The sequence below is a fragment of the Phyllopteryx taeniolatus genome, chromosome 1 (genome assembly GCF_024500385.1).
Source record: "Phyllopteryx taeniolatus isolate TA_2022b chromosome 1, UOR_Ptae_1.2, whole genome shotgun sequence".
Lineage (NCBI taxonomy): Eukaryota > Metazoa > Chordata > Actinopteri > Syngnathiformes > Syngnathidae > Phyllopteryx > Phyllopteryx taeniolatus.
The window spans coordinates 35956109-35980280 of record NC_084502.1 but is presented as its reverse complement, the minus strand read 5'-3'; the positions used below and the strand labels follow the sequence as shown (position 1 = coordinate 35980280).

General features: G+C 42.1%; 3 protein-coding genes across 4 annotated transcripts; all 3 read right to left on the bottom strand.

The window, feature by feature from the left end:
- Positions 1–2: 2 nt before the first annotated feature.
- Positions 3–2869, bottom strand: nppa (natriuretic peptide A). Of its 2 annotated transcripts, none has more exons than XM_061792231.1 (3): positions 2711–2869; positions 1956–2274; positions 3–270 (listed from the first exon to the last, which is right to left on the bottom strand). In XM_061792231.1, the coding sequence occupies exons 1-3, from the start codon at positions 2819–2821 to the stop codon at positions 266–268; spliced, it is 435 nt and encodes a 144-aa protein (XP_061648215.1). In that variant the 5' UTR covers positions 2822–2869; the 3' UTR covers positions 3–265. The 2 variants fall into 2 exon arrangements, with proteins under 2 accessions (XP_061648215.1, XP_061648222.1); XM_061792238.1 differs by having other exon boundaries at positions 3–265.
- Positions 2870–4438: 1569 nt separating this feature from the next.
- Positions 4439–5510, bottom strand: nppb (natriuretic peptide B). Its single transcript, XM_061767102.1, has 3 exons — positions 5139–5510; positions 4718–5000; positions 4439–4625 (listed from the first exon to the last, which is right to left on the bottom strand). The coding sequence occupies exons 1-3, from the start codon at positions 5505–5507 to the stop codon at positions 4615–4617; spliced, it is 663 nt and encodes a 220-aa protein (XP_061623086.1). The 5' UTR covers positions 5508–5510; the 3' UTR covers positions 4439–4614.
- A 1031-nt stretch (positions 5511–6541) lies between these two features.
- On the bottom strand, positions 6542–7749 carry nppal (natriuretic peptide A-like). Its single transcript, XM_061767212.1, has 3 exons — positions 7621–7749; positions 7167–7468; positions 6542–6683 (listed from the first exon to the last, which is right to left on the bottom strand). The coding sequence occupies exons 1-2, from the start codon at positions 7702–7704 to the stop codon at positions 7169–7171; spliced, it is 384 nt and encodes a 127-aa protein (XP_061623196.1). The 5' UTR covers positions 7705–7749; the 3' UTR covers positions 6542–6683; positions 7167–7168.
- Positions 7750–24172: the final 16423 nt, after the last annotated feature.

The window sequence follows — 24172 nt, the reverse complement described above, 5'->3', positions numbered from 1 at the left end:
AATATGTAAAAGATATTTTTATTCATAGTTTTTAATTGAGAGCAACCCACATGCAGTTATGGTGTGCCATTGTTGAACAGCATACAGTGTCATGGATTCTTCACACAATTCATGATTTTGTTCACACAGATACGTGCAGAAATCAAGACATGGCTAGATACACACACACACAAACAGTTCTTCAATGTAATATCAGATATTAAATTGACTGAACTTCTGGTAAGAAACAATAAATGGATCAAACGTATCCCACAGAAGAGTCAGCCTATCCTGAAAAAAATAACAGACACAAGAACAGAAATGGAATGCTATCAAAAGCTGGAATGAATCATAAAGTCCATATTACTCCTTTCACTGACTTCCAATCACAATTAACCTTCATTTATATCAGAATGATATATGAGTGGCTGTCATTTTAGATGCATGTGTTTTTCCTCCTGACGGCAGCTTTACCTGCGCACTGACCCTTTTGGTATTTTTACTGGAACTAGGTTAATATAGATTGGAACTCCGTTCTCGATGACCTTAATTATCTGACTTTGCTGTGCCCATTCCACCCAAACTAGAGAAAGTTTTTGATGATAAAGGCTTGTCCTGTATCTGTTAGGAGGAGGTGTGTGCACTGGTGCTCTCACAGACAGGCTAGGGTAACCCAATTACATTCATGTGTTCAAAAAAGGAACCACATACAGTGCCGTGAAAAAGTATTGGCCCCCTTCTCTGTAAATGGTGCATTTGTAATAAACTTCTAACATCCTTACACAGTGTTCGGAAGGTTACTTTCGAAATGTAGTTGGCTACAATTACAAGTTACCCTGTCGAAAATGTAATATCAGTGTAACGATTTCACTTTCTCAAAGTAATTAAATATATTTGATGACATGTTGATTGCTTTTCAACATTTTGAATGAAGGCATCCAAAGGACCCTTGGATGTTGTGTTGATGTTATCGCGTCTTATGACAACACAGAGAAGTGAACATTCCATAAACAAAAGAGCAAAATTATATAGATGAAACTGTTCAACAGTCAATATTCTCTTATGTGTTCAAAGTGCAACTGGTCTATCCATCCATCCATTTTCCATACCGCTTGTCCACACTAGGGTCGCGGTGTGCTGGAGCCTAACCCAGCTGACTTTGTCCGAGAGGCGGGGTACACCCTGAACTGATCGCCAGCCAATCGCAGGGCACATATAAACAAACAAACATTCACACTCACATTCACATCTACGGGCAATTTAGAGTCTTCAATTAACCTACCGTGCATGTTTTTGGGATGTGGGAGGAAACCGGAGTAACCGGAGTACGTATGAGTATGAGTACCCGGGGAAAAAAAAAACACAGCCACGGGGAGAACATGCAAACTCCACACAGACGAGGCCGGATTTGAACCCTGGTCTTCAGTACTGTGAGGCGGCTTTGCTAACCAGTCTACCACCTTGCCGCCCATAACTGAGTCTTCTAACCTTTTCAAAATCTCAAACTAACAGATTGCACCATGATTATATTTGGAAAAGTATGTCATATTCACGACTGCTGTAGAATGGCACATGGCCAGAGAGACCCAATCACAAGCGTCGGCTTCACAAGGAAGTGATACGAAAGAAAAATCTGAGCTTTTGCGGCTATTTTTCAACATTTTTATCATGGAAATTTTCAAAAGCAGCTGTAATTACAAAATTACTGTAATAACAAATTATCTCCTAGTAATGAAATGGATGGTGTTTGGTTATTATTATTAATAATGAAATTATTAGTTATATGTAATTAGTTATGTATATATATATATATATATATATATATATATATATATATATATAGATAGATATTTATAGATATTTTTTTCAGGACTAAGGAATGTTATCCTAAGGAATTATAGAGGATACACTATCCCTCAATTTAGTTAAATATAGAAATATGACCAGAAAAAAGTGCCACTCTGTTGTGTACTCACCTCTTCCAGTGTTGCACCCCAGACCGCTCGCGTTCCCTATCCGGTCCATCCTGGCACCAAAGCAGCCTGATGCCCGCTTTCTGGCCGTCACCAGCAGGTCCAGTAGGCGGTTCCTCTGACTCAAGGCCCGGCTCTGGCCTTCAGCCGCTGCTTGGGATCGTTCTACTGCCATAGCTTCTTGGTCCCGGTCCTGCTTCGTGTTCCCTCCTCGGTTGGACTGGCTGTGTTCTGGTTCTTGGTTCAATGTTGCATAGTCCATTTCAGAGGCATCCTCCTGGGCTGCTTCTGCCAGAGTCTCCTCAAAGCGCTCAAGCAGAGACTGTTGTGCAGAGGGCAGGAAGCCAATGTATGACACAAAGGTGTACATTTTTTTTTCATAAAGGAAATGAAATAGTTCTTTGGCTTTATGCTAGGATGACAAACATGACCACTGACCTAGTAGAGTAAATATGGTTGACACGTTCGGATTAATATTACGCAACAACAACAACAAAATAAAATAAACATTGCTACTTCCTCTCTCCCATTGTTGAACATGCTACAATAATAGCGACGTTGTATTTAGATGACTGACTAAAAGAAAGATCAGCCTTACATTTACTGCATGTTTGTATAGAATTAGACAGATCAACTCTATAATGCAACTTGTTCTCCTCTTTCCAAGTTCTCAAAGAATAAGTTTGACAGACACATTGCAGACCACAAAACTATACATGAGTTAGTGTTTGACCTTCCTCTCTGGGGATGCGGCTTACCCTGAGCTGGGCCAAGTCATCGGGAGAAGACGTCCTTCCCAAAATGTGGCTGCTTACCAGTGTGTATTGACACAGCAGGGGCAGCAGGCCCCACAGGACCGCAACCCTCATGTTACTCTTCAAATGCAAGTCGCACTACAGCCAATGCCGGAAACTATATATGTACACACGCGTACACAATTAGTTGACGGCGTTAATGGCTCCTCCTCTTGCATATCACCTCAAGTGCATTCTAACACTTCTGCACGATAAGTCAGATGTACTTTTAAGTGGTGCTCGGAAGTGACTCGCGTGTGTGGGTCTCTGCGTGAGTCTACAATATACATGTCTGTGTACGATCACCCTTCCCAGCCAACGGTGGCATGACCTCTGGAGCCATCTCCAACCTGTAAGCTCAGACATGGCGTTTAGTCAGAGGAATGCCCTCCGCATGCAGACAGAAGCCATAGTAGGTGAAAACTGGGATCCTCCGCTCCAGGGCATTCATTGGACTTGGGAGCGATTGCTGTTCATGTGGGTAGTTTTCATGATGTTGTCAATACAAACTTCTTTTGTGTACACCGCCCTTCCTTTTTTTTAGGTTTGCACATTTGCACATACACTTTCTATAACTGTTAATGATAACAGTAATAGACATGTCTTAGACCACACCAGGACAAGATGATAGAGTATTTGTAGTATGCACTGTAATGTAAACATCATTGGATAGTCTATAAGCAACAAGACAATCTATATTTTGTCTGTCAACGAATAGTACTTTCTACACCTGAGTTTAGGTAGCTGTGACAAATTATGCAGTATGTATATGTAATAGATTCTCTTACCATTGTTATATTGGGACAAGTATAGGTCGAACTATTGTGTCTAATTTTCCTCACTAAGCCTCAATAATCATTTCCCCAACCTTCATAATGACTCTAATGATCATAATAAGAAGTTATATAGTGATATTTGTTTGACTCAAAGAAATACTTTTGCAGTGTAAGGTTTGTTGACATGCATGTTTTCATCATTCAAAAGAAGATCATTCAGAATTATTTTTGTCCCCAGGTTTTTGGCTTAAGGAAAATACCTGACTTACCATTTTTCTTCAATCCATAATTGCTCATGCTTCAGATACACACATAAAATGTTATCAATATGACGATTTCGTGACTATACTGGCAGGACCCCACAAGTTTTTTGTTACACATTTACCATTTACTGTATGTTAAATTGGATTGGATCATGGGAGTGATGGTGGCCGACAGTGGTCCTTTTTGATTCTCTGTATTTCGCTACAAAACAACCAAGCGGTTATTTGCCACAACTAGTAATAAAAGATTCCCACCCATTTCTGTTTTTCCAGGCTTTTGCTAATAAATCAGTGTCTGCAGTGTATGCTCTCCATGGTGCTGAAAATTAATTCCTTATGCTTTAATTCACAAAGACAATGGCTCTGTTCACAATAATTGCTCAGAATCGAGTATCTGCAGCTTCACATTATGGTAGCCATGTTTACACTGTTATGTCACTTTAACATCCTATCAGCATTTGTGCATAATTTATAAAGTAACACAAGTGACAGAAGACCTAATGTTGATCTACAAAATAATATTATGATAATAGCTACATGTTTATATATTTTGGTGGGGGTTGTTATTGAAGAGGTTTGGTTGTAAAAACATGCATAATCTAGTGACAACATGTAGTTGCTTTCAAAGAGTGGTCATACATACTCAAGTCATCTGCAGTTGTAAACATTTATTGAAACAATGGGGGCACAAACAGTTTCACATACATTTAAATAAATAGACAGGTGAGGCACAAACAAAATATTACGTAATAAATATCGAATGAATAGAAAATAACTTTGGGTAGCAACATTGCAGTTCCACAAGGTTGTCGATGGTAAGACTTCATCATCATTTTGGATCTGCAAGAGAAGACATGGAACACATCTTTAGAACCTTTCCCAGTGTCTCAATATTCCACCAATGGAAACTATTTTATTTATTGTCAACTTACTGTATTTGCCAACCCTGTTACAGCCCAGGGAACTCATGGACCCTATTCGGTCCATACGGCGACCAAAGCAACCAGAAGATCTCCTGGAGGAGTCACTGCGGATGCTCTTCAGGTTTTTGGCTGACAGGAACTCCCTGACTGAACCTTCGTCCAAGACGTCCCGTGGCTGCTGTGCATCAGCTTCTATGTTCAGGTCGTCAAGAGTGTTGTCCCTCTCTGCAGAGAGCCTCTGCTCAATTTCGGTCTGCTCTGGAAGGGTCTCCTCTAATCTGTCAAGGAGCAACTACAACGTACCAGGAGGTATGTTAACATTCAAGATGTAAAAAAGGCTGTCGTCACTCAAATGTCTTAGAGTTTATGGACACAACAGTGAAGAGAAGACATCCCCAACTATTTAGAATTACATATCACTTAAACATACCTTTAAAATGTCCATATCACTGGAGGTCAAGCTGGTGCCAACAGGATATGTGCTGAAGAGCTGAAGGTTCAAGATGAGGAGAAGGCCGCAGGCAACACACGAAGAAAGAGGCATAGTTCTTTTTTCTATTTCTGGAGGATAGATGGACCTTTTGGGGGATTCTTTGCTGAGTAGCTTGTGGATGCTGGAGGCCACAGGACCAACCTCTGCTCTTTTATACAGTAGCTCCATCCATGAGGGTATGCCAGGAATTGGACTGGCATTCCTGACACCTGGTCCTGATAACACAAGCTGTCCGAAACGGCTCCCTTTAAAGGGTTGTCTAAGAAGTGGGCCATTCAGACATTCATATGACATAGTGGCATCCATACATTACCAGAAACAGGTCACCACCTCCCAACAAGCCCTAACACGGGACATTGTTGTCACAGAGCTACGGGAAGTAGTAAATGACCACACTGTGTGGGTGTGTATGTGTGTGTGTGTGGTTAGGGTTAGAGAGAGAGAGAGAGAGAGAGAGCGAAAGAGAGAAAGAGGGAGAAAGAGAGAGAGATGTTACTAATTTAAGGAACGTGTGTATGTGACTGCTGATGGTTGCCTTAACAAGGACAAACTGAGTGCAGACTGCCAGTCTGACAGTTCGTCAGGAAAACAGACACTTTGTACACTTAAAAAATGTCTTCTGATCATTACGTATGTGGCAGGAAAATATGAATAAGAATTTACATTTGTATTGTGATAATTATTGTAGTAAGACAAATATGACTGATCAAGAAAACTTGGTGGTTGTATTTGTACCGTACGTACATAAATAAGCAGTGGATCCCCGCACACTTGCGCTGTTTTTTTCTTTTTTAGGTGAATCAATACCAAAAATGCTGATTGGCGGTATATCCCTGTTTATTCAATACATTTTTGGGGTTAAAAAAAAAAAATATATATATATTTTTTTCCAATGTAATTGTAATGGGCGTCAATTATCCGTAAATTTTTGCTATTCGCCGTCGGGCCCGGGTCCTTATCGCCTGCGAAAAGCGGAGGTCGACTGTATATTATTATATAACTTTTAATTTTAGACTCTTTCATTTCTATGTTAATCTTCATTCATCATTTTGCAATCAATAGATATGACAATATTTATTGTTTATATCAGAAAAAATAGATAATATTTTGCATGGAAATGTGTTTGGAGAAACTGTATGTAGCTATGTACACACATAGGCTAATTTGTTAGAATCCTTCCATTAAGCAGCAAAGCAGAGAAGAACACTGCACCTACTGTGAAAAAACACATGATCTGCCCTTCTGTGATATAAATCTTATTGGGACTGGCAGAAATTGTAGATAAATATATGACATATAGACAGACAAGAACACTTGTATGCAAAATATTTTTACTGGATTCCAATATAATAGACGGCAACAGTTCTTTTACATAGCAAAATAATAAATAACAAATAGCTTCCTTTCACAGCAATTTTATGAAAATGTACAACGGTGTGTGAAGTGGCGTTTAATACTTTGATGGACCGTTGTCAGATACACCTGTTGGCAGAAGAAAATGAATAATGAAAAAAATGGGTTGATATCAGAGCCCCCCTCCCAGTAGTGGCATGTGCCATGCAGGTAGGCAAGGTGCCTTGCTAATACTATTTCTTTATTATATACAGTACATTAATTATCATGGCAATAATGCAGAAGAAAATATGAACAATCAGCCACAGGTACACAGTACTAAGTCTATACATAATGACTCCTAATTCAAGCTGCACTGAAAAATGGGTCCACTTTGAAAGATTTCTGCAGTTATTTTAAGATATAGAAATTATTTTTTGTATCATCGTCAAGGAAATGGAATTTGTCTGGCATTGATTTCAAAAGGTATACGACATTATTTATTATTGCTCTTTATTATTTTAAAGTTATTTTTCATTTAACTAACCATCAGTTCCAGACATTCAGTCCAATTTCTTCATGAGGTTCTCTCTAGCCTGATGATCAACAACAAAGTCTCTTGTGGATTCTTACCCTCAACATCCCAATCCGCTGAAAGACCCGATCCGATCCAAGCGGACGCCGAAGCAGCTCCTCAGCCTGCCTTTTTTGAAGCGGCCCCAGGAACGCTTGGAGGTCCGGAAGAGGTCTTTGAAGAGAAGGGCAAGGACATCTGCTTTAGCCTCCAGTGCCGAGTTGCTGGGGTCGGAGGAGTCCCACGGATGCCCCTCTGAAGCGTCATGCTTTGACTTCTCTGCATTGCCGCCGCTGTCTTGCATCTCCTCTGAAGAGCGATGAGGCATGTCGTCAATCTCTTCCAAAATCTGCTTCAAACTCTGATGGGAAAGGAGAGAAGGGAAAGAAATGAAATAAAACAGATCCAAAATCTGCTTCAAACTCTTATGAAGAGAGAAGGGAAAGAAATGAAATAAAACAGATCTATCTATCTATCTATCTATCTATCTAGTTGAAAAAGAAGAGAATATACCCGTAAATCAGAAATAGGTTTTCCTCTAACATAATCAAGCACTAAAAGCAGATTAAAGCAGCAAAGTGACAAAGTGAGGTTCATGTTCTTTTTTTTCCTTCTGCTGGAGCACAACTAAGCCTGGTCTGGGCTTGGCGTCGTTGTGGTTCTCAGCACAGCCAGGTGAAGCTTTTATAGCCGACCTGACTACGTCACAAGGCCTGGAAAATTGACGATGTGTGACGTGTGTTCAGAAGAGTGGGAGTACACACAAGGTTCAGTGTGAAAATGGTGTGCCGGGACAATTCAGTGACATGCAGGCACAAGTCAAGGAGAATCATAGCATCTTTAACGATGTTTAATTATTTCAAATACAGACATCCATCCGCTCACCAGGAGACAGTCATGATACCATTGGACGTGAAACAATTCCCTCAGAAATACAATGTCTTGAGTTATTGGCTGTATAACACAAAACAATCACAATCAAATAGAGATACATTTTACAAGTAAGATGAAAAATTTAAATGTGGATGCTGCTGGGCATCGTTAAATAATGAGGCAGCATAATAAGGACAAGATGCAATTCCCATTGTCGTAGTATTTGGATGCTGACAGATGCTGTTGCCAAGATAAAATGCCAAACAAAAGCGCAAAGTGAGGACTATAAACTGTTTAGCAAAGAAAAATCACAGCATATCATAGTAAATTTCCTGGGGTTGGGAACCGTACAGGGGACGACATCAGATAAATCTGATTGGACGCTTATACTGCATTACATAACTTGGAAATTCCATGTAGCCTGACTTCTCCAAGATGTAGCAATGTCACACAGCAACAACATATCAAATATAATTATCTGTACAATATACATTGGGTCACTGATGGTGTAGTGGTACACTCGCCTGACTTTGGTGTGGGCAGCGTGGGTTCAGTTCCCACTCAGTGACGATGTGAGTGCAAATGGTTGTCCATGTCTATATGTGCCCTGTGACTGACTGGCGACCAGTTCAGGGTGTAGTCCGCCTTTTGCCCGAAGTCATCTGGGATAGGATCCAGCGCCCCGCGACCCTAACCAGGATAAGCGGTGTTGAAAATGGATGGATGGAATATACATTGGTTATGAACATGGATATTTCTGACAACTGTCTCTTTAAACCCTAAACAAATACTAGTTGTGTATCTACTCCTCATCATATTTTTTTGTTTTTCTACTGCTTTGTGGTCAGACAACGTTTCGTACTTACCTGCAGTCTCAAATAGTTTTTTTCCGCTCGGATATGATTTGTGAGGGTAGCAACTGTGGGGGTAATGCTAACTTCAATTACAATGGCAAATGCCATGGACAGGCTAACAGGAATTAGCATCGCTACTGCTGTCATTTTGAATCATCATACAACTGTTACTTTAGCATAAACTATTATTATTATTATTATTTACATGAATAAAAGCTAAAATATTAGGTGTGACAGATTACTTAAATTTAACCAATGTTTCATTTTTTTTCAGTGGAGATGTGTTTATGTGTGTCTCTTTTCAAATCACATCAGTTCAAATTAATTTAAGCTGAACCCCAATGAAGGTAAAAACATCTCTGAGATGAGCAAGCGAAATGTCAGGAAATTATTGTTTGCATCCGTGTGACATTTTTTTAAAAACAATTTGTTCATTGGCTTGGTTCTGTCAGTTAAGAAAGGTGTCCACTGTCCTGACCATTTCAACTCAAACCAACTGAACATGTGGCAAAGGTTGGACTTAAAATGTACATAAAAGGATGAGGTCCCTAACTATTCAGCAACCAGTACTGTAAAAAAAAAGCAATGCCATTGCTGTGTGCTGTAATGCAGTAATGTAAGGCATTTCTAACAATATTTTTTAACGTTGTGATGCCCATAGAATGTTTTTTTTTTCTCTACTTATAAAAAGCATCCTGTGTCCCATTCTCTCAGTCAGTGTAGATGCATCACTGGACCAGTCATTATAATATCCTAAGGATTGGTCATGTCACAGTTTACTATGTAATGTACAAGTCATCTACATGCAGCTGTGAGGATTATGAGCGGGGCCAGTGTAAGTAGTAAATAACGCCTGGCGTGTTGTTATTCATTGTTGTTTTGTTGGCTTCGTGTTTTAACCAAAGTAGAAAATGACTCATATCGTTATATCAGTGTTACAAACATGGAAAACACATCTTAAATGGGGTATCACATCCACATATGGACCTCGGAGGTTAATAGGAATATACAGCGTGTGCGCCTCTTTGTCCTTGTCTGGAGGGGTTGTCTCCACTCAAGCTAAATGATAAGCGATTAGCCCAAGACCCTGTGAAGTCAAGCTCGCTTGTGGAGGTGTACGGCTGCTAATTGACATTTCACCAGCCTCTCCACTGCAGGGAAATTATTCTAAATTGACTCAGGCCTCAAGGCAGCTATTAATGGTTCATGCATTCTTTTTATGAAGAGAATCACAGTTATAGTCCTGTCACATCCGTCAAAGAATGGAGCACACCGTACCATAGACATTGTTAAAATGCTGTCATTATTAAAAGCGACTCTCAAATAGCAAAGTCGTTTTTAGTTACTACAATAATAAGCAACACCAATTTTAAAATTACTGCTTTGGCTCCCAATGTGCCTTTAGTCAGGACAGAAACTCATGATGAGGCACCAGGTTGTGGGAGGGGTTCTTTTTAACTACAGTGGGTACGGAAGGTTTTCAGACCGCCTTAAATTTTTCACTCTTTATTATATTGCAGCCATTTGTTAAAATAATTTAAGTAAATTTCCCCCCCTCATTAATGTACACTTAGCACCCCGTATTGACAGAAAAAAACGGAATTGTTGAAATTTTGGCTGATTTATTAAAAAAGAAAAACTGAAATATCACACAGCCATAAGTATTCCGACCCTTTGCTGTGACACTCATATTTAACTCGAGTGCTGTCCATTTCTTCTGATCATCCTTAAGATGGTTCTAAATCTTCATTGGAGTCCAGCTGTGTTTGATTATACTGATTTGACTTGATTAGGAAAGCCACACACCTGTCTATATAAGACCTTACAGCTCACAGTGCATGCCAGAGCAAATGAGAATCATGAGGTCAAAGGAACTTCCTGAAGAGCTCAGACACAGAATTGTGGCAAGGCACAGATCTGGCCAAGGTTACAAAAAAAAATTCTGCTGCACTTAAGGTTCCTAAAAGCACAGTGGTCTCCATAATCCTGATGTTTGGGACGATCAGAACCCTTCCCTTCCGGCCAAACTGAGCAATCGGGGGAGAAGAGCCTTGGTGAGCGAGGTAAAGAAGAACCCAAAGATCACTGTGGCTGAGCTCCAGAGATGCAGTCGGGAGATGGGAAAAAGTTCTATAAAGTCAACCTTCACTGCAGCCCTCCACCAGTCGGGGCTTTATGGCAGAGTGGCCCGACGGAAGCCTTTCCTCAGTGCAAGACACATGAAAGCCCACATGGAGTTTGCTAAAAAAACACCTGAAGGACTCTAAGATGGTGAGAAATAAGATTCTCTGGTCGGATGAGATCAAGATAGAAATTGTTGGCCTTAATTCTAAGCGGTATGTGTGGAGACAACCAGCCACTGCTCATCACCCGTCCAATACAGTCCCAACAGTGAAGCATGGTGGTGGCAGCGTCATGCTGTGGGGGTGTTTTTCAGCTGCAGGAACAGAACAACTGGTTGCAATCAAAGGAAAGATGAATGGGGCCAAGTACAGGGATATCCTGGATGAAAACCTTCTCCTGAGTGCTCAGAACCTTAGACTGGACCAAAGGTTCACCTTCAAAAAAGACAATGACCCTAAGCACAGCTAAAATACTGAAGGAGTGACTTCAGAACAACTCAGTGACTGTTTTTGAATGGCCCAGACAGAGCCCTAGACTTGACCCAATTGAGCATCTCTGGTAAGACCTGAAAATGGCTGCCCACCAACGTTCACCATCCAACCTGGAACTGGAGAGGATCTGCAAGGAGGAATGGCAGCTGATCCCCAAATCCAGGTGTGAAAAACTAGTTGCATCATTCCCAAAAAGACTCATGGCTGTATTAGTGGACTAGGGTGAGTAGCTCGGTCATCTGTGAAGGTCTCAGTGTAGAGCCGCTGCTCATCCGCATTGAGAGGAGCCAGATGAGGTGGCTCGGGCATCTGATTAGGATGCCTCTCTGACGCCACCCCGGTGAGGTGTTCCGGGCACGTCCCACCGGGAGGAGACCCCGGGGACGACCCAGGACACGCTGGAGAGACTATGTCTCTCTGCTGGCCTGGGAACGCCTCGGGATCCCCTCGGAAGAGCTGGAGGAAGTGGCTGAGAGAGGGAAGTCTGGGCTTTCCTGCTGAGGCTGCTGCCCTGCAACCCGACCTTGGATAAGCGGAGGTAAATGGATGGATGGATGGATGGATGGATGGATGGATGGATGGGTGCTTCTACTAAATACTGAGCAAAGGATCTGAATACTTATGGCTGTGTGATATTTCAGTTTTTCTTTTTTAATAAATCTGTAATTATTTCAACAATTCTGTTTTTTTTCTGTCTATATGGGGTGCTGTGTGTACATTAATGTGGAACAAAATGAACTTCTTCCATTTTCTATATGGATTATCCTCACTAGGGTTACAGGTGAGCTGGAGCTGATCCCACCTGACTTTGGGCGAGAGGCAGGATATAGTATGGACTGGTCGTCAGCCAATCACAGGGCACACAAAGACAAACAACCATTCGGACTCACATTTACACCTATGGACAACTGAGAATCTTCAGTTAACTTAGGAAGCGTGTTTTTGTAATGTGGGAGGAAGCCAAAGTACCCAGAGAAACCCTACACAAGCGTGGGGAGAACATGCAAACTCCACACAGGAAGGCCCTCAGAACCTTTGAGGCTGACCTGCAAACCAATTGGCAACAGCGATTCCCGGGTTAAAGGTCATTTAATAAATTATCCATCCAGCTATTCATTTTGGACTGCATAACACTTATCCTCATTAAGCTCTACAGGTGAGCTGGAGCATATCCCAGCTGACTTTGGGCAAGAGGTGGGTGTACTTTGGACTTGTCACCAGCCAATCACAGGGCATTGATACATTGTATAAATAATATTCTAAACAGGGCATAATTTCCCCCCAAAACAGTATATTTAATATTTAATAAGAGTCTAGAGACAAACTGTAATTGCTGATCCCCCACAAAAAAATTTACCAAAGATTTTAGTTTTCTTGGTTTCTGATCTTCAATATTGATGTTATAAAGATGAAAGAATAACTTCATCAAGTGTTTCTGTTCGGACATGCCCAATCTAGTTTTATCCATTCAGTGTCGTGGTTTTCCCTCTCAGACTGACTGACATTTAAACCTCTTAAATGTCACTCAGATGATCTAGGCTCTAGCACTGGTTCCCCACCATTAAAGGCCTTAATTAGAGTTTGAGCACCCCATTGTTTAAACAACAGCTTGTTGAATGAAGGTCGGGAAGCCTGAAAGGAGTGGGATACGATCGGTAAATGTCACAATTATGGTTAATTGTGGTTTTCAATTAATTGTTATTTAATTTTAGTGGATGGCGTTTTCCCTTGCCCGGACATGGCTCACCAGGTTCCCTCTAGAGGCAGGCCCGGAGGTGGGGCTCCGTTGCAAGCACATGGTGGCCGGGCGTGCACCCATGGGGCCCAGTGGGGCACAGCCCAAAGAGGCATTGTGGGTCTTCCATCCCATGGGCTCACCACCTGTGGGAGGGCCAAGGGGATCGAGTGCACTGTGAGCTGGGCGGTGGCCGAAGGTGATGGCCAAAAACGGCGGGCGAAGGTGGCAGCTGAAGGTGGGGAGCTTGGCGGTCCGATCCCGGGCTACAGAAGCTAGCTTTAGGGACGTGGAATGTCACCTCTCTGGCAGGGAAAGAGCCTGAGCTGGTATGAAAGGTTGAGAAATTCCAACTATACATAGTCGGGCTGGCCTCAACACACAACTTGGATTTTGGTACCAGTCTTCTCAAGAGGGGTTGGCCTCTCCACTCTGGAGTTGCCTGTAAGAGGCACCGAGCAGGTGTGGGCATACTGATTGCCAGAGGTGGGAGTAAGTCACATATTTGCAAGTCACAAGCAAGTCTCAAGTACATCCATCCATCCATTCTCAATACCTGTTCAGCCTATCCCAGAAGAATTCGGTCGAAAGGCGGACTTCACCGTGAACTGGTCACCAGTCAGTCGCAGGGCACATATAGACAGGACAAGCATTCAGACTCACATTCACACCGTCACTGAGTGGGAACTGAACCAGCGCTGTCTGCATCGAAGTCAGGCGAATGTACCACTACACCACCAGTGAAATCCCAAGTCAATGTGGGAAAAAAAAGTCGAGTCGCCACTAAATTCCAAGCATGTCAAGTCAAGTCATTACTTCGTTTAAGCAAGTCGGACTCGCAAGTCAAGTCATACAATCTTGCTCCAGTCGCAAAATATATTGGAGTGGTAATAAAAAAAAAATGTTTTCACAAATCGTAAAGCTAAAAAAAAGTATTCACACCTTATAAAAGTTAAATGAACAACGAGATTATGATTTAATTTATTGCACTGAATTGTTTTAATGTTATATTTCAAACTCAATTTAACAACTTTATTTCTGAACAAATTATGCTTTGTACTTTGTGGTAACAGCCCTGTAATTCCTACGGTTCTTAAGAGAACACCATTAAACAGAAGCTAAGACTGGCACATCACTATACAGTATTTATAGTAGTAGTAAAAGTGCCTGTTAAAATAATGATTGAAATGATTTGTGATGTAAAAAACAACAACAACAAAAACAAATATACAGCGGCTGAAATAAGTATTTAACACGTCACTATTTTTCTCATTAAATATATTTCCCAAGGTCCTATTGGCATGAAAATTTCACCAGATGTTGGAAACAAATACGCTCAGAAATTAAGTTGTGTGTAATAATGTGAAATGACACAGGGAAAAAGTATGGAACACCCCAACTGGTATTTATTTAATACTTTGTACAAAAGCCTGTGTTTGCAATGAGGGCTTCAAGACGCTTCCTCTTTGGAGAAACTAGTCGAATGCATTGCTCGGGTGTGATTTTGGCCCATTCCTCCACACAAGGGGTCTTCAAATCTTGAAGGTTCCGTGGGCTTCTTTTATGGACCTTGAGTTTCCGTTCTTTCCATAGATTTTCAATTGGATTCAAGTCAGATGATTGGCTGGGCCATTCGAGCAGCTTTATTTTTATTCTTGGAAACCAATTGAAAGTTTCCTTGGCAGTATGTTTTGGTTCATTATCCTGATAAAATGTCCACCCTGATTACATTTTCATCATCCTCATAGATGGCAGCAGAAATGTTTTTAGGGTGATGTGCAGTGCCATTTCTCCTCCAAACGTGGTGTGCATTACGGCATCCAAACAGTTCAATTTTGCTCTCATCACATTGTGACAGATACATGTCACAATGGGCAAAAACATCAGAACTGATCTGCAGTGTGATTGTCTCTGTCTGGAGGCTGTTGTCACTGAACAGCCCACAACGATCACATTAGAGCAACGCTTGAGTCTTTACCAACAAGTTAACAAGTCAGCCGGATCTGACTCAGTGTTTATGAAAGCAATTGCTGGCTGCTATTTTTATCAATGTTGTCAGTGATTACCAGTGAGTGGAAATGACACCACTCTTGGTGTCAGGCTTGTCATGGAGGTTCTCTTCATGAGTGAGTCTCATCTGTTGTAGCCCAACTCTTGGTGATAGGACTATTTGTCCTCCATGTGTTTGGTTCCAGAAGGGTCATTCTAGATCATCGGTGGGCAAACTACGGCCCGCGGGACACTTCCGGCCCGTTGATCATTTCAGTCTGGCCCGCCAAAGATTGGTACAGAATCGCCCAAATCATATCAAAATCATGACTACGTTCATTTGACCTTGTCCTGTAATGCCGAGTGGGTCCACCAGGTTGTGCTGTAATGCCCAGTAGTTCCACCAGGTTGTCCTGTAATGCCCAGTGGTTCCACCAGGTAGCGCAGTAAGCACAGTAATACATTGACTTGACTTTGGGTGTTCTGTTTTTACTCTGCTACTGCTCTGAACCATTCTTCAACCATGAGTGGGCCAAAGAAAAGAAATGTCGACAGTGAGCGCTGAGTGTTTAATATAGAATGGACTTCTAAATACTTTTTCACTGAAGTCCGGTCAGTCCGTTTTTTCACTGAAGTCCTGTATGTCTAATTTGTTAAGAAACCATTGCGGTTTTAGAGGAATATAACATCCGCTGTGACTTTTCTACCAAGCATGGTGATTATGCTAACAGCCAATCAAGGCAGGAACTGATGGCTACGGCTCAGCGGTTAAAATCAAGCTTGCAGGCTCAGAAAAACACCTTTATCTGACAAACCGCCATCGAAGATTCAGTCACACAAGACCCTGAAACAGTGCCACGGGCCCTGCAGATGGAACTGATTGATCTCCATATTGATACTGTCTTAAAAGAAAAGCTCAACTCTCAAACTGGATGAGTTTTAGGCTTCATTAAGCGCAGACAAATTTCTGAAAATCCGGAAGATGCCACAGAGCATGCTGGTGGTGTTTGGCTCTACAGATGTGTGTGAACAGACTTTTAGTGTGATGAACACCAACAAAACATCCCACAGATCCCAGCTGAGTGATGAACACCTCAAATGTGTTCTGAGAACTGCCACAACAAACCTAACACCAGACTTTGATGCACTGGCAAAAAAAGGTGATCAACAAAACAACACTGTTCCCACTAAAAGTAAATCTTAGAACACAAGAATGCCTTTTTTGTTGTTGTTTATTTTTTTTTATATGTAAGCTTCTGGTTCTGACTTAGCCCGTCTGTCAAATTTTAAAAGTCATTGTGGCCCCTGAGCCAAAAAGTTTGCCCACCCCTGTTGTAGATTATTTGTAGATGGTAATCTCTTGATTTGCTCATCCGTAATAAGTACTCATTTATTATCTACAGTATAGTGCCATGTGTACATGTTCAACATGTTCTCCACGGCTGCTTGAAAAAAGCTTTTCAAGGAAGGTGAATGCATAGTTCCTATTACTGAGAGTGGTAAGGTGAAATAAAGTGAAGGCACTATCTGAGTGATGAGGAAATCAGAATGATTTTTTTTTTCCATTGCTAAAGTGAAGCGCCCATCCGAAGGGAAGGGAGGGGAGGCCACAGTTACATTATATTCTTTCAAGACCCCACATTCACTTTGGTTTGGCGCAACAGAACTTGGAACTCTAAAACTGGACATGGCTGCGTTTGAACTGCATCACTTACCATATGTAAACAGCATCATCCCATACCAGTGCATAATCCCATCAGTGAATTTAACAAAGAAAAAGAACCCAACGTATGATGTTGACAGGGGTGAAGTTTCCATGAGGCAAACATAGGCAATTGTCTTAGACGCTGAAATTTCCAGGGGCCCCCATATGTCTTGTAACAAGGAATTAAAGATTAGATTTACGGCTATTATTATTGTTTTAGTCTTAATTCACATGTTTGAAAACGTATAAAAATGCTTCATCTATCACAATCGTTCAAAGTGCTACTCCCGCTGCTCATGCAATGGACTATTCCATATTTGCATGTGCAAAGTTGAATTTTATATACGTGTGTGTGTGCATGTATTCAATATAAGTATAATGATTTATGTGTTCTCTTCTTAATAGAGACAGAGTGTTTGATTATTAACATTGATCTAATTTTTTTGCATCATAATGCCAATAAAGGTCATAAAAATGTCAATTGTGGCTGTGTGTGGCCTATTTTGGGGGAGCTTGAGCACCTACCTCCAAAAATGCCTGTGCACGTGCCTGCGTGCACTGCATTACAAAGGTTATGATCCAATTATTTATGATAAAACTTTTGTCCTGTTTTGGCAAAAACACAAGGTAGAGCAGAGTACTTGTATAAATAAACATTGTTATGATTTTGTTCTGATCATAACTTAAATGTTGATCATGCACCATTTTCAGGGCAAATATTGAAGGGTACGTAAATATGTAAGAGTACATTTAATATTCACTTAAATAAATTGGTCCTCTAAACTAAAAATGTTTATGTCTTAAAGTCGGTCTAAAAGAGGAAATTGCTTGGTGTTTTACACCTTGCAGTTGCCTGAGGCTGAAGTAGAATGCCATCATAAGTAAATTCCATGGCATTCATCAGCCCTCTTATCTATTCTGGTCATGGACTGATCCCATGCTTCATGCCCTTACATCATGCTTTCCCTCGTGCACTGGAAAGACCAGCATACACATGTGACCCTTCCAGTGGCACCTTTACACAGATAAGGTTATTTTCACACGGCAGTGATGTTGTTGCATATATTTAGCATTGGCTCATGTTATTTTTAACGTGCATCACCTAAGTAAACCCCAAAGATGTTGTTGCGCTTTTTATTTACATTTTAGTGCAATCAGAAATCTCTTCTTGTGTTAACATCTTTTTTTTTTTTTTTTTACCTAACCCATTGTGATTAATTTTAACTGTTATATATTTGAACTGGGGACCGGAACTGTTCAGTAGAGTTTTTGTGAAATACAGTCGTATACTGATAGTATGTGCTGGAAGGGATTTTCAGAATTACACCCGCACACCCAAAGCTGCAGGTCCAGAACCCTATAACAACCAGTCCCTTTTCCAATACATTAGTAAGTAGCCTCTGCTCAGTAAGATTTGAATCTGTCCCCTTGAGAAGTCCCTACCCACTGAGTTACCTACCTTAGGTGTAACCCACAGTGAAGTACTGTGGTGGCAACACAGCTTTGGAGCGGTTATTCTTCAACCAGAACTACAACTGTAAGTGTAATGAAGCACTCAGTTCTACATTTCATCTGTTCATCTAACATGATCAGCAGCTCACAATGGGGCATTGATATTCTACATTAAAATCTTCATAATTCATAGCTTTTTGGACTGCATGCATCACTCAGCCTCGGTTCCGTTAAAATATACCTTTAGTGTCAATCATCTGTGCAAAATATTACGTTCATTATCCAAGGTTGTCAGCACTTAGTCTATTAAAAACAAAGTAATGGCTCTTGTCATGACTGTGTTCTTCAACACAGCGGCTGTGCGCTCTCAAGCATAGCTGAGTTGCACTTCCTGCCATTATGCATTTCTCACTGCCGTAATGGTCTGCTCTTCCCAATTGTGTTTCACTTGTGCATACATCCTACAATTTCCTTTTCCTGGGAAAATTATGTGAGTGTACAGTACATAAAAAAAAATCTTGTTTTAAAATGTTTGTCAAACATTTGTATCTCCAGTATGTGAAAATAGTTAAGTGTAATACTGCTAATGAAAAAAAACCCAAAAATTTCAAACAACAAAACAGTACTCTTTTTAAAGCAACAAACAAAGCACAGATGTCTCCAAGACATGATTTACCGTGTGTCATTAAAAGCTCTTTAGCTACCCCTTCCCTGCAACTAGCCTCCTCCTGTGTTCAGATAGTTATCAATGGCTTGACCTCGGGCTGTGAAGGTCCCCACCATCACTTCTACATGAATGCTCAGGAAGCAATCTGAGCTTCATAATAATGATAGCATGAAAAAAAAATATTAAAACGCTCCTCAGTGTGATTTAGTGCACTATAACACATCTTACAGCAACTACATGATAAACATATATTTCATTTGTAACAAGAGATTTTCTCAAATCGTTGCCTCTGCTCTCACATACGCCGTGGCTGAATTTTTCACATCGGGTTTTTGAAAGAAAAGAAAAAAAAATAAGGCTCCTCAGCTCAAAAAGTCTTATGGGTGCCACTACATGGCTGTAATTATAATCTGATACCACTATATCTCAGGGAGTCATCCACGATAAACGCAGACGGCACCCATGAACGTTCCTTGGGCCCGTAGCCTTTCGAGGCCGGTAATCCCGTCACAAAGTCTACGGAGATGTCTGACCAAGGACGTTGTGGCATTGGCAGGGGTCGCAATTCCGCCGAAGGACGTTGTCGAGAGGGCTTGTTAGCAGCACATACCTGGCAAGCATTGACGTAATTGATAACATCCCTCCTAACATTAGGCCACTAAAAGCGCTGTTCGACCACAGATTGAGTTTTGGCAATGCCTGGGTGACATACAGTTCGGTTAGTGTGAGCCCAGTGGATGACTCTTCCCCTTGAGGTTGGAACCACATAAAGCCTGTTATCAGGGCAACTTTCAGGAGTGTTCTTCAGAGCATCTTTTACTGCAGTCTCAATGTCCCAAATAAAATCAGAAATGAAACATGACTCGGGCAAAATGGTTTTAGGGTCGGACAAAGAATTCTCTACGATGAAAATACGCGATAAAGCATCTGGCTTACCATTTTTAGAACAGAGCCCATCGAGCCTGCCTCGCATTTAATCTCTTAGCCGATTCAAGGTATTCCAGGTTCTTGTGATCTGTCCATACTAAAAACGGAGTATGTTCCCCCTCTAGCCAGTGCCTCCACTCCACCAAAGCCACCTTGACTGCCAGCAGTTTACGGTCACCTATGTCATAATTTCTCTCGGCTGGGGTCGTTTTTTTGGAGAGATAAGCTAAAGGATCTAACTTGCCATCCTTGAGACATTTCTGGGAGAGTACTGCTCCTATACTGGCTCAGACGCTTTAACTTCTACCACAAACTGCTGTTTGAGATCTGGCAAAGTGAGGATGGGAGCGGAGGGAAAGCTCGATTTTAGTTTCTGAAAAGCTGACTGACAAAGCGGGTTCCGTACGAAAGGTCTGTGTGGCGAAGTAAGATCATGCAAAGGTGAGGCTATAGAACTGAAATTTCTAATGAACTGTAGAAATTAGTGAACCCTAAGAATCTTTGTACGTCCTTGCGTGACGTGGGAGTGGGCCAATTAGTCACAGCATCAACTTTGCAAGGGTCCATTTTGATTTCACCTGGAGCCAGCACGAACCCCAGAAAAGAAACGGACGACTTGTGGAACTCACATTTCTCACCCTTGACATATAGTTCATTCTGCAGTAACTGCTGCAACACAGAGCGGACATGAATGATGTGAGTCTCCTCATCCGGGGAGAATATCAAAATATCGTCCAAATATACAAAAACCTACACATTCAACATGTCACGCAAGACGTCATTGACAAAGTTCTGGAAAACAGCTGGAGCGTTAGTTAGTCCAAATACTCGGAATGTCCCGTTGGTGTGTTGAATGCTGTTTTCCATTCACCCCCCTCCCTTATCCTGACTAGATGATATGCATTTCTTAAGTATAGTTTGGTGAAAACCTTGGCTCCCTCCAGGAACTCAAAGGCCGTGGAGATGAGAGGAAGATGGTACCTGTTTTTCACAGTTATGTCGTTGAGACCCCGGTAATCGATACAGGGCCGCAGAGTCTTGTCATTCTTGTCCACAAAGAAAAATCCGGCTCCCGCAGGTGATGAAGATGGGCGAATAATCCCGGCTGCCAGTGATTCATCCACATACTCCTTCATAGCCTTGTGTTCCAGCCCTGAAAGAGAGAACAACCTCCCTCATGGAGGTGTGGTTCCAGGCAGCAAGTCAACTGCACAGTCATAAGGTCTGTGGGGTGGAAGGAATTTGGCCTTGGGCTTGGAAAAAACGTCTTTAATGTCCTGGAAACAGGTGGGCACTTGAGATAAGTCAGGATCCCCTGATGGGGTCTGTGGATTTTTATTTGAAACATATCCCTGAACATCACATGGAGGCTTGAAACAGTTCTAGGCACAAGTGCTGCCCCATGACATAACATGCCCAGAGGACCAGTCAATATGGGGGTTATGTAATTTCAACCATGGGTTCCCTAAAATAAGGTCATGATTCATGGCGTCAAAAACATAAAACTAATGTGTTCCGAGTGAGAATCAGGAAATGTCAATGTGAGTGTTTGGGTGCGGTGAGTGATCTTGCCCATAAAACTGCCGTCTGCAGCATAGGTGTTGCGGTGGCGTTTTATTTGAAAGGTTCTAAGGTGGAGGAGGGAGTTGAGTAAGTTTGTGTCAGAACCAGAGTCAATTAATACAGGTGTATGAATTTCTTGATCAGAAGAGCATAGTGTCACTTTAGGAAGAACCCGGGCAGGGTCTTCCTTAATGAAATTCAGACTCACCCCGCCCGTACCCTTGCTTCTGGCACCGGCAACCTTGACATGACAGTTGCTCACGGAATGACCCAACTGGCCACAGTAGAACCACCGCCTTTCCCTCAGGCGCCGTTGACGTTCCTCAGGGGAGAGGTGGAACCTGCCCAGTTGCATGGGTTCTTCCGTGGTGACGCTAGCCAGTGGATTGAGACCGGAAACAGGGGATCTGCCTTGGTTTGGCTGGACACCGAGGCTCGTCCTCCAAGTGCGCGGTGACACCGAACTCTGTCCAGCTCGCAATCCAAAAGCCTTTTGTCCATCTTTACGGCGAGAGCGATGAGTGTGTCCAAGTCGGTCGGCAGATCTAGTGGGACCAAACGATCCTTGACGGCGGGGGATAGTCCTTGAAAAAATGCATCGAGCAGTGCCCTGTTATTCCACTGACTCTCAGCTGCTAGAATGCAAAATTAAATCGCGTAATCTGACACTCTGCGCTTGCCTTGTTGTAAGGCGACAAGGGGAGCGAGCTGCCTCACGATCTGGTGTGGAATACTGAAAAACTTGCTCCATAATCTTTACGAAAGAAGCGCAAGAATGACACGCGGCGGAATTGCGGCTCCATTCAGCAGTAGCCCAGGCCTCCGCACGACCGGTCAGGTGGGAAATGACAAAAGCGATTTTTGCCCGCTCGGTGGGGAAGGCAGCTGCCTGCAGCTCAAAGTGGAGTTCGCACTGAGTGATGAACGGCTTAATATTCCCAGAATCTGCAGAGAACCTCTCCGGTCAAGAGAGCTGTGGGCAGACAGCAGCGGTAGGTGGCTGCATGGTAACTGCTTCATATGAAAACGTTGGTACCGTGGCGGTATCGTGTGTGGTGCCAACTGCTTCCTTCATCTGAATCATGCGGGTGGCCAGTTGTCGGGGCCCCTCGGTGGGTCCGGCGGACTGCCCTGGGTCCATTGGTGTGGGACGTGTCCCATCCACTGGGCTGCTCTCGGATTGACCCCTGGGCCTGATTACGCCCCTCGATTGATTGGGTGGGGTCCTCAGCCTCCACGGTGCGGCCACAGAAATTACAGGACACTTCTCGTCTTTGTGCATGTAAAATGGTGTCAATTCACTTGCATGTGTCTGCAGGCACACACCCCTGGGACTCTTTCACTGGGGGTGGGGCCACACACTTATTGTGACAAATAACAAATAACAAATCGCTTGTGTATTCCCTCACTTATACTTTCGTCCTGTAGACTTTTATAATTTACATAGTCAATCCCACCACACTTCAGTTGTACAGCCGGGTTCACGGCCTGCATGCTTCTTCTCGTCCTTGTTCTGTTCTATCTTGTCCTGTCCTTCCCTCACAGGGTGTAGCACTACAGCCCCATGCAACACTCATATTTAATGTTTCATTGTTGTAGATAATGTAATGACTCACTTCTCTCATCCTGTTTACTATTAGTGCTTTGTCTTTGTTTCTCTCTCCCCTCTAGAAACTTTGTTCTGTTTGACTGATCGACTCTGGTTCTCAATAAACGGAAGCTTAAAAACTCCACTGTGACACAGTAAAACTGTTCTGGCATAAAAGGGATACAGATCTTCAATTCTGCTTGACCTAACAACCGAACAGGCCAACAAAAAAAAAAAGACCTAATAAAATGCACAACTGAAGATTTTAAAAAGTGGTCAGCTCTACCAATCTCATTGGCAGGCCGCATCAATATTAAGATGACGGTTCTACGTAGGTTTCGTTACCTTTTCCAGATGATCCCGATATTTATACCCAAAAAAAGAATTTAAATTGCTACACAGGCATATTTCATCATTCGTTTGGACCAATTCAAACCCCAGATTAAATAAATCCAATTTGGAGGTCCCCAAGGATGCTGGAGGCCTGGGTCTACCAAATTTTTTATGTTATTACTGTGCTGCAAATATCACAAATATTTTACACTGGATAAACACTCATAAGAATGTTCCAGGTGCAGAATGGGCACAGATGGAACTCTCATTCAACCCATTACCAATACTAACTTCTTCATTACGGTGTAATCATAACATAAAAATAATAAATCCTGTGGCTCTTAAAATCTGGCTAAAGTTCAGAAAACATTTTAAACTTAAACGGGCCAGTGTTTTTTTTCCAAATAGTTAACAGCCCCCTGTTCCCACCAGCCATACTAGACAAAGCATTTGAATTATGGCACAGGAACGATCTGTTTTTTCTTAGGGACCTATTTAATAATGGCACATTTTCTACATTTGCAACACCGATGGGAGACCTTGATATTCCTCAATCTCATTTTTTAAGGTATTTTCAAATACGCATGTCTGACAAGAAAGTTGTTTCCGTACTCACCACCGAAAAGCCAATTGTACAGTTTACTGGGATCGCACCCTTTTGGAAAGAAACGAGTCTAAGCAGTCTATGCGTTGATACAGGAAATGAAGCAAGTATCTTAGGATAAGACAAAAGTCGCATGGGACAAAGATTTGGGTGAAGAGCT

Excerpts from the sequence above, each read along its gene's own strand:
- nppa (XM_061792231.1), bottom strand. The coding sequence starts at position 2,821 with ATGAGGGTTGCGGTCCTGTGGGGCCTGCTGCCCCTGCTGTGTCAATAC. Across the intron at positions 2,275-2,710 it reads ATGACTTGGCCCAGCTCAGG|TCTCTGCTTGAGCGCTTTGA; the intron begins GTAAGCCGCATC and ends TCTGCACAACAG.
- nppb (XM_061767102.1), bottom strand. The coding sequence starts at position 5,507 with ATGGATGCCACTATGTCATATGAATGTCTGAATGGCCCACTTCTTAGA. Across the intron at positions 5,001-5,138 it reads GTGATATGGACATTTTAAAG|TTGCTCCTTGACAGATTAGA; the intron begins GTATGTTTAAGT and ends GGTACGTTGTAG.
- nppal (XM_061767212.1), bottom strand. The coding sequence starts at position 7,704 with ATGAACCTCACTTTGTCACTTTGCTGCTTTAATCTGCTTTTAGTGCTT. Across the intron at positions 7,469-7,620 it reads AACCTATTTCTGATTTACGG|AGTTTGAAGCAGATTTTGGA; the intron begins GTATATTCTCTT and ends CTTTCCCATCAG.